The sequence below is a fragment of the Morone saxatilis genome, unplaced genomic scaffold (assembly GCF_004916995.1).
Source record: "Morone saxatilis isolate NCDOM2014 unplaced genomic scaffold, NCSU_SB_2.0 Contig16, whole genome shotgun sequence".
NCBI classification, from domain to species: domain Eukaryota; kingdom Metazoa; phylum Chordata; class Actinopteri; family Moronidae; genus Morone; species Morone saxatilis.
Genome location: NW_023339718.1, coordinates 21,124,580 through 21,134,687, shown reverse-complemented (window position 1 = coordinate 21,134,687; position 10,108 = coordinate 21,124,580). Strand labels below are relative to the sequence as shown.

At 39.8% G+C, this 10,108-nt stretch overlaps 2 protein-coding genes across 2 annotated transcripts in view; both read right to left on the bottom strand.

The window, feature by feature from the left end:
• tor2a (torsin family 2, member A) overlaps positions 1-1,906 on the bottom strand; it is a gene marked incomplete in the record, with an annotated part of 4,451 nt that extends 2,545 nt beyond the window's left edge. Inside the window, 2 exon segments of the mRNA XM_035658514.1 lie at positions 529-794; positions 1,752-1,906. Of these exon segments, the coding sequence (XP_035514407.1) occupies positions 529-794; positions 1,752-1,872 (387 nt within the window).
• Positions 1,907-2,797: 891 nt separating this feature from the next.
• The window catches only part of sh2d3cb (SH2 domain containing 3Cb), a 31,836-nt gene continuing 24,525 nt past the window's right edge, over positions 2,798-10,108 (bottom strand). Inside the window, exons 9-12 of the mRNA XM_035658301.1 lie at positions 6,103-6,324; positions 5,469-5,580; positions 5,122-5,328; positions 2,798-4,201 (exon numbers count right to left, since the gene is read on the bottom strand). Coding sequence (XP_035514194.1) covers positions 4,032-4,201; positions 5,122-5,328; positions 5,469-5,580; positions 6,103-6,324 — 711 coding nt within the window. The 3' untranslated portion in view covers positions 2,798-4,031. The remainder of the gene's footprint in view (positions 4,202-5,121; positions 5,329-5,468; positions 5,581-6,102; positions 6,325-10,108) is intronic.

Genomic DNA, 10,108 nt, shown 5'->3' with positions numbered 1-10,108 from the left:
GTGTCAGTGTGTTTGTGTGTGTGTGTCAGTGTGTTTGTGTGTGTGTGTGTGTCAGTGTGTTTGTGTGTGTGTCAGTGTGTTTGTGTGTGTGTGTCAGTGTGCGTACCCAATGAAGACATAGATGGCCTTGCGGTAGTTGGTGCGAAACACAACGTGGGAGGGCCCCAGGAAGGGCTCCAAGACGTCAATGAGACCTGGGGGCATCCTCTCCATCTCGTCAAAAAAGAAGACGGAGCGAGCGCACTCCGTAAGATTCCCCTGCACCCAGCTCTTCAGCTCCTCCTGCAAACCAACGGAGGGAAATTCAGTACTGTGACAAAAGCTGCGAATAATGACAACACTTCAATTCCACCATCATTTTCCTTCTGCACATTAGCAAACTGAAGCATCTGGACACATCCTACTTCTCAGCATCTCATTTCTGGAGACATTTATTCTGTTCTTTGAATTTTATTTTAGCCTGTAATTACCTATGACTACCGCTGAGGTGGTCACATCATATTTCCCTACACACTGATCCCCGCTTACCCTGTACTCCTTGACCCGGTCAGGCAAGGGGAAGTGTAGCGTCGGAACAAACTGATGGACGTACGGGCTGCTCATCGCCGAGCCGTACAAATGATTTCCCAGCATGGAGCTGACCAACGTCTTTCCTGTCCCAGAGGAGCCATGGAAGGACAGCACCAGGGGCCGGTCGGGGCTTTTATTCTTAAGAAACTTTGCCACCTCCTCTGACACTATGTCTTGGGCCAGATGTTGTCCATAAACATTCTTGTAGAGGTCCCACTCCAGGTCTGGTGGTCAGGAAATAAAGACACTGGTGATGTTAATGTCACCAACCATCCAACACCTGTTTGGTTGCAATATACCGCAGCACATAGCTTGTAGGGCTGTGTACTGTGCAGCCCTGATATGCATAGAATTGGAGTAAAACCAAGTCACAGTTCAGCTCAGTTTACGTTTCCAATGCTGCGGTCTAGAGATTGGGGGTTTAAACACAAAAATCAATACAATATCTCAAAACTAAATATTGCAATAAGATAGCATTTTTCAATATTTTCTTACACCACTAATAACTTGTGCTCCAAAATCTTTTAAATTGGTCCAGGAACTAAGAACCTACAGGAGCTACACTCCTACACACTGTGCAGCACTAGATAAGCAAATTAAACTGATCCTTACCAAATGTGTTTGTTTTATGCATCTAAATTATTTTTAAGGGGAAAAAATCCCCCAATATATGTTTGTTGTTTGAGTGTTTTCTCTCAGATGTCAGTACAAGCCTCAAGAACAGTAGATGGGCTCTAGTCTGTCTGTCACCATGAAAGAAGTTGTACATTTAGAAAAGGAGGTTAGTAACAGTGAACAGCTGAACACATTTAAACTGCACATTAAGACAGTTCTCCACAGTTTGGAGAAAGTAGTTCCTCCTCCACTCTTTAAACAGCAGCCTCAGTGTTTTGCTAGCTAGCATAAGAGCCAAGTAGCGAAGCAGTTGTTAAATAACAGTATTATCTAACGTTAGCTCTTGATCAACACTGTACACTGAAACACCAGTTTAACTAACTAACTTTCTGCACACGAATAAAAACACATCAAATATGTTATGTGTAAGTTGTCGTTTAGTGGACAACCTGTCTTTTTCAGTCTTGCTAGCTGGCTAACAAGAGGCAGCACCCGTCAGTTAACGTTAGCTAGCTAGGTTGGGTATATGTTAACGTTATAATAATAATATAATATTATTATCTTACCTTTGATATTGGGCTTAAAGTCGCACTCACAGCTGTCTGATATGGTGCAGTAAAGTTTCTGAAAAACGCCGCTAACCGGATTATAAAGGTATAAAAACAGCACAGACAGAATGGCCAACATTTTGGCTGCCTGCTGGCAGACAGAAACCGGAACAGACCTCCTCACGATAACCGGTCAGTTTTGTAGTTTTTCTACTTCGACGAACGCTTCCAGAAACACGTAACGAAGTGACGGTGCGGACTACATTTCCCAGAGAGACAATCTGGCATGAGACGTAGAGCGCTGGACACGTTGGAGGATCACAGTCCAGAAAACACAACATCTGGAGAAAATACTGACATTTTTCTATCCAAGTATATGCAGCATTTTATTATAAATATATTTAAATTAGAATTAATGTAACTGTACTGGACACATTTGAACAACATGTCACTCGAGACTGTATTGTAGAGTATATTAGTAATAGTGTTGCAACAGCTGTTTTATTAGCAAATCATTCAACAGAAAAATAAAACTTTAGACACTTAATACATTTGTATTTCTAATAAACTGTAATCAAAAAAAGTACAGTAGAATAAAATATAGAACATTTCATATATACAGTAGAAGGTTCAATTAATGTGAAATGGTCTATTATGAAGCATTATGCAATTAAGTATTGTAATATGTAACTACTCAGACAAAAAAAAACAAAAAACAGAACTGTATAAATATTTTTTCCAGACATGACACACAACAGAAATTAGTAATTAAACTTTTTAGGACGGCCAGACAACCACTTCATTAAGAGATAAAGCTTTGTTGTGAGCTCATTTAGAAAGGTTGTTGTGATATACTTACTGGGTGCCCATTCACAAATACTTAAAGATCATTAAAACATCCCAAATGTCTTCAAATAAGTGTGAGAAATCTGTGTTGGGTTTTCTGTTTCTCAATATGCAGCATGCATTAGCATGGGTCAGCGTTAGTGGAGGGCAATAAATGAGAATCAGGCATGTAGCTGACAGATGTATAAGACAGTTTTATCCAATAAATCAGCCTGACATTTAGGTAAACATGTTTATTTACATTTTAAATTTCAGATAAATATTAGACATTAATACTATGTAAGGTAATACAAATGGTGTGTACCAGTGGGCCGTGCTTGTGTGGTGTCACATAGTGATAATGAGAGACACAGTATGTGTGATAACATGAACAACTGTACAGCTTTCATTTTTAACAGGAAAAAAGAGGGGAAAAAAGGCAAAAAGGAAGTTTCAAAAATAAACAAAAGTACTGAACTGATAGTGAACTGACCCAGCACTGATTACAGCCCCTGTAATCTCATTAAATATTCACTTCAAAGTAGTATATCCTAATAATTAACACATGGTCATAAACATAATACCAAATATGGAAATGTAGATACAAAGTTATTCTGTTATTGGGTTGTACAATATGACATACAGTTCATAGAGTTGCTGAAGGTCCGGCCTTCTGACATACAAACATTTCTATACAGTAACCAAACAAACTGAGGCACAGCCTCATCGCACTTACTATTTTTATGAACTCTCAGCCCTCCTGGAACAAGAGCTCAACAGAACCTCCCAAAGTACCACATATTTACACTGATATCTTATGTTCACATTTTGGTTCATTGTGAGACAGATTAAGTCCTCTGGTAAGACACTTAAACATATTCAACAAAATGCTGGCAAGATAGAGTTGATTTCTGACTCTGCCACTGACACACTGATACTCTGTTAAGAATACAGGTAGTGGTAAATGAGACTGTGTTGAGGATGGTTTGTGTGAAAACAACATTACTCCAAAGCAGGAGCTGTGATGCCACAAGACTACATTTTACCAACTCTGAGTTTGTGTTTTTTGTCCTCCAGGGTGCAGTACTACCTCATACTTTCAGTGCCCCCACCAACCTGCAACAATCATTTGGGCTCAGCATCAAAACTACAGAAAATACTGATATGACAAATTAATCATTTAACGAGAACAAATTTGAGCTAACATTCATCCTTTCTATGTGCTTTTGAACAGAAATCCGAATCCCAACAAGCACCGACAAAGGTGTACTGTTTAATTCTGATTCAGATGTCTTGAGTCTACATGCTTATGAAGTGTGTTCATCATCAGTATGTCATCATCCTCTCCCTTTTTAATGACTTTCCAGTTGCACTTGAGCTAGGCATCAGAACCCCGACTGCCGAGAGGAGCTGCTCAGTGTCCAACAGACAGTGCTCATCCAGGGTAAACAGGTATTAAAAACAGGTCTGGTGTCAGTGTGGTCGGACTGGCGGCTCCAGCTTGTTGGACAGGGCGGTCAGCACCTGGTCAAACTTGGCATATCGCAGAACCTGGCTCTCCTCGGCTCCCCTGCTCCCCCACAGCAGCCTCATCTGGAAATCAGTCAGGAAAAGCTCCAGGACCTCCGACTGCTCTTGGAAACCTGCAATATCAACATCATGTCACCACCACCGATAGATCAACAGCAGAGTTTAGAATTTGCTTATAATAATTCAGTGTCTACTATCTTGTTTGTTGGTGTATTTGGTTAAAATAATAATAAAATGTATTTTGTGCTTAACATCTATATTAAAAGTGACAATATCAGTGTTATGTTATTGAGCTTTTGTACTTAAATGACTTAAAAGTTGCAGCACAAAGGAAGGGATAGATGTCTTGTTTCAGAACATGCTGTTTGACATCTTAGATGACTTTTTCAAAACACCAGTTAGTGTGGCTTTAATTATTCATGTTTATTTAAGTCATCTAGATGGGTTGACTAGTGCTAGTACTGGCAATGACAGTACACCAAAGATCTCAGCATTCTCTTAGTTTTTTTTAAAGTTTTAACTGGATTATGGAAACATTCTGATAACTGCAACTCACTTTACATGAACGCCTTAACCAGGTTGGGTTAGCTGAGTGATATCTTGTTGTTTTCATACAAGATGAAATGATGAGTGTAACAACTGTCACCAGAGTGATAAACTGAATCTAGGGGTTTAAGAGTGGAGGCAGACGTGTGTCTATAGGCAACATCACCATAACAACCAATAGAGAACTGTATCATCTGCATAAATATGTGCGTTATAATTAGTTATAAAGGATGTGACATTGTTAATATAAATGGTGAACGAGACAGGACCCAATATTGAACCTTGTGGAACCCTCCTTGACAGTGGTAAAAATGCAGAGTCATAATTTCCCCAAATCTCACACTGCTGTCTATGAGAAAGGTAGTCCTGGAAATATTTACAGGATTTCTAATTATCAATATCGCATAGCCTTTGTAAGAGCATAGCATTATCAACAATGTCAAAGAGGGCAACACACCAGTATTTTCTCCTCTTTCCACTCTCTTACCTTTGAGTTTGCTCTCAGCGTTGGAGCGGTAGATGCCCCCCAGCTGAGCGATGGTCCTTGCTGCCCCTAGGTGGAACATGACCACGTCTACCCCAACTTCCACTGTTTCCCACGGCTCTGTACCCTCACCCACCGCCATGCTCTTCTCCAGCAGAGACAGGAGGGGTAGGACGTGGGGGAAAGTGGTGTTGGACAGCGGACAGCTTTCTGGAGGACAGACACACAGAGTCAGTGTTTTTCTATAAAGGAAGGTGTGCTCTACAAATGGACCATAAGGAATCAGTATATAACAATGTTTTGATTGTTTTTTTAATGCTTGAAATAGTGCAGTGTAGGAGAACCTCTACCTCTCCCGTCATTCAGACTCTTCATAAACGGCCTCAGAGTTTTCTCATAGAGAATAGCGCCCTCTGTGTGTCGCTGCCGTAACGCCATCCAGGTCTGCTCCAAACGGGACACCTGAGAGACAGAAAAAACATCACCATTAAAACCCGGGCAGTAATGGTTTCCAGATCATGTGACTGTTTTACACTTGCAGTTGCACTTGGACGGAGACACAAAAATGAATGACAAATACAATTACAGACTTTATAACCTACTGTTATAAAGATAAGGCATTTATGATATCCAACTTGTCAAGTCAACTTTTACATAAAGGACACAGGACACAGATAGCCTAATCAGTAAGCAATCCTTGTTGTTTTATAACACCAAAGATAATATGGTCATGATGCAGCATTATCAATGTATGACAGTGTTAATTGTTTTTTATGTACAAAGGGTAAGGGGTTATTGCTGGCTATAGCTAATGAACAGTATCATCACCTTGATGACACACAATGTGTTAAGATGTCAACTATAGCCGAGTTTAGTCTAATGCAGGGATTTCTGTTGCATGTCATCCTCACTCTCCTCATGTTTCCTGTCTCTCCCAAAAATGATTGTAAAAGGAAATATCCAGTCTGTGTGATATATGTTTACCTGCGGCAATTCTAAGGCTCTCATGACTGCAGCGAAGCCGAACATGTTGCCCATGGTGCTCTTGAGCTCGGCAGCGATTTGGATGATTTTATGCAGCAGACCAGCCCTCTCCTCAGTCGTCCCTGTGCAGCCCAGCACATCCACAGCCAACATGGTTGCCATGGTTTGGAACCTACAGGAGGGTGGAGAGAGAAAAGGGGGATCGCTAACATTACATTTTAGCTCATATCACCATTTGTGCTCTCAACAGTGAGAAGAATGACTCATCAATCACATATTGCTTTAGAAGGTCAATTTTAATCCGTCAAAAAAAATCACAAAAGTTTATATCCACACAACTTTGCTTTTTTTACAACAAATAAGGCACAAAGGGTAAACTTTGCCCTAAGAGGGACACCAGAGGAAAGGTCTTGTTGCTAACTAAATGAAAGGGTCTATCTCCTGTACATTGATTTGTGACTCACCAAGGTCGTTGGCTCCACTTTTAACAGTTTGCGTCATCCTAAGATGTACTTTGTGAGGTTTAGGTCAACCTGCTGACATTTAACACATTTAATTTCACATTAGCCTGTAAACCTAATGAACCTGGCCTGTGTTTCACACTATAATTGGCCCTGTTTTGTCTCAACAAAGAGGAATGTCCAAAACAGGCAGCAGTTTTCTGTTTTTTTTGCCCATGATGACTATCCCTTTTGTCGGTTAAACATATCAGCTGGGGCAGATTACATCAGCTTGACATTAATTCCGTATGTCTGCAAGCCCGTTCCTTGTATCCGGCCAAAGACTGTTTATGAGAATAAAGTAACACCACTGAACGATCATGTGTGGACTGTTGGACCAAAGTGCTGGTAGTGTTCACATTTGGGGGTGGAAGTTTTAAGTATTATATCACTCAACTATGTCTCTATAAATATGTCTAATATGATTGCTAGGGTGTTTTCTTGGAGAATCATCTGTTTATGGCAGGGTTTGTTAACTCTATCTATATACCTCTGTGTCTATGTGTCTTGTATTGTCCATTATTCATCATTCATGTGTTCATGGACCTAAAAACCTTTAGTGTTTGCATAAATTTCTGCACAAGCCGTGGCTCAGAATTACTGGCTGAGTGGACTCCACGCGCGGCACACATATTTCTAAAAATATGAGCGAGTACTAGGCACGTAGAATTTATATTGTTATGTATTGGATACGTTGTATTGGGGAATAGGTATGACATTGCTGACTTGACGTTAGTACATCTTGAATAGCTGTAACAACAGATGATGGACCTGGATCACATGCTTCCGGAGAATCAGGTCGATTTGTCGTGAGGAATTTCGTTACAGAGAGATTCGCCTGCACACTGTGCAATATTTATTTATTGAAGCAAGCTTTCCATCAGAGACCTTCGTAAAGCATTATTTAAACTATGACTAAAAAACTGTAAGAGTCATAGCTGCTACTTAAACTAAAGATGCAATGTGTTTACAGAAAGGACAAAAAGTGGGAAATATGATTAAATAAGGAATAAAACAAACAAAAGAAATCACTCCAGTCTTCTTGTCGGGTTTATTTGCCTTTGCTCCATATTAACCTGCAACCGCATATCAGCCTAATCTCAGTACTACATCTTAAGTTCAAACGCAGAGTTTCCCATGTGAGACTCTCAATCAGCTTTCCGTTGTGTAACAAACCTGCTGCTGCATACCATACACACTCTGGACTTTAGTCGTGTTACTTAAGTGCCAACACGCCCAGAGCTGCTCTGACTGTCGGAGCTGGACGATAGTTAGTCAGTCAGCCGTCTGCTGTGAGGTTAGTTGGGCGCTCAAACAACAAACTCGAGTTGACATGTGAAAACTGTTCATTGGGACACGCTCGGTAAGTGTTTAGATCAAAAACCCGACCAATAAAAGAGTTTTAGAAGCAGAAATAGGCTGGTGGTATGTAAATACAATATTGTTCATGTTGGATGGGAAGAATATTACTGTATATGTGCATGAATAGACTGGTCAGCTTAACCCTGATTACTTTCTGATGGATGTTGTGGTCTTACAGTCTCACAGAGCCAGATAGAGACTTCCAGATGTTTCGTTATTGAAAAGCTCAACAACAGGACACGGCTAAATGAATGCAATGAGCATCTTTACTTGAAACTGTGCCCTTTCACAAATATGGTGCTCCTAAAGTTCGGCTTATGAACTGTGAGAAGAAAATCAACGTTTAGAGGTTTGGTTGAGTAGTTTCACGGCAACAGGAAACATGTTCTATGTAATTAAAGCAAGATCATTGAGTAATTATTTTGTAAATATCTGCTTATCAGCTCACAAAATAGCCTCATGTTTCCTGTTTTCAGAAATGTAGGAATGGCCAGGGACTTTTTCTTAAACAGAGAAAGAATACACTTATTTTATTACAGGTAGTCTTGGCTATTTAATGCACTTCTCTGAACTCTCAGGTATCCAAACAAAGTTATTTATAACTAACATAAAAAGTACTTGTAATAGTAGCAATAGTAGTATTTATATGTTAGGGAGGAATCTGAGGACAAAATTACTCTTGCTACACAAACAGTTACAATACTATTTGGAAAGGTCCTCTGACCTTTGACCGTGTAAATACAAAAGGCAGCTGCTATTAAATCCCCTTTATAGTTGGACACCTATCTTAACTGAGCAAAACATGTACATAAACACAAAGCTGTGAAACCTGAGACAGGGAACTGAATGCAAACAGCTTTTGTAAACCTCCTGGGTTTAGTAGCTGGAATTCCCACCCTGTGCAGTTGTGTAATCAGGAAACTATTACTGAGCTGTAGGAAAACTGGGAGTTATGCAAGTCTTGCAGCAGTGTACCTCAGTTTGCCAAAAGAATAAGGAAAATACTCTGCATAAAGAGTGCTATGCATCAGTTTGTCTTGGCTGCGCTTGACTGGATCTTTTAACAGTAAGTCTTGCTCTCAACTGTGATTAGGTGGTATTTTTCAGAGCCAGGAAATGTTGCTGTTGTGTAGAGTACACGACAACAACCAATATCAATAATCATGAGAACATTTGGCTTGTATTTTAATTGATTAAACTAGGAAATAATGACTTAAAAGTAATTTCAACCCTTGATACTTTCGTAGCGGCATAGCGACAGGATATTAGTGACGTAAATTTTATTATCTGCCCTTGTCCACACAGGTCCATATGGATATGCGCGTCGACGTCCGAAATGTGATCCAAAATGTAAGACCATACATGCCATATGGGCATGTGAGGACTATATATTCGAGGGTACTACATATTCGGCCCCTCTACACTTGAATAGAAACGTGCCCCTTTCATTTGAGAAGCATGATCATAGCTTTTGATTTTCAAATTTAAAAACTTGTCCTGCATCAAACCTCTTCTAAACTGTACATCAAAATGAATTAAAATGAATTTGAGTAGAACACAATTTTATCAGCACATCTCTAGTTCTAGCTTTTTAGGACTATAAGCAGTCCTCTTGAGTCTGTCATGGAAGCAGGACTACTCACAAACTCTGCTCAGTGGTTTTGATGATGACATGAATCACCATCTCTCAAAGACCTTCAACCTTATAACCAAATGCTGAGCTCCACTGATCCTCAGTGGATGTTTTTCAGACTAAACTGAGAGGAATCTACAGTTTGAGTTCTTCTTAAGGTTCCGGACCTCTGCAACAAATCACGTCATTTTATAAAACACTCTAGATGACAGGCTCATTTAATCACAGGTTGCAAGGAGCTAAGGGGTCTTGAGAACATCGATGGCAGGATACTTCTTTATCTAAACCCAGTCCAGTTTGACTTCAATCATTCATCAGTTTTTGTGTTCCAGACTAAAACCTTAGTCTTCAGTAAAATATCAGTCATATCAGCTCATAGTCGGCACACATATTTCTAAACATACGAAGTAGCTGAAAATTTTATTTTTATTTTGAGTTGTTTATTAAGTTGATGCATAATCTTGAACTTAAGATCTAACTCCTTACCTCACTTGTCAGAATTTCTTTCAGA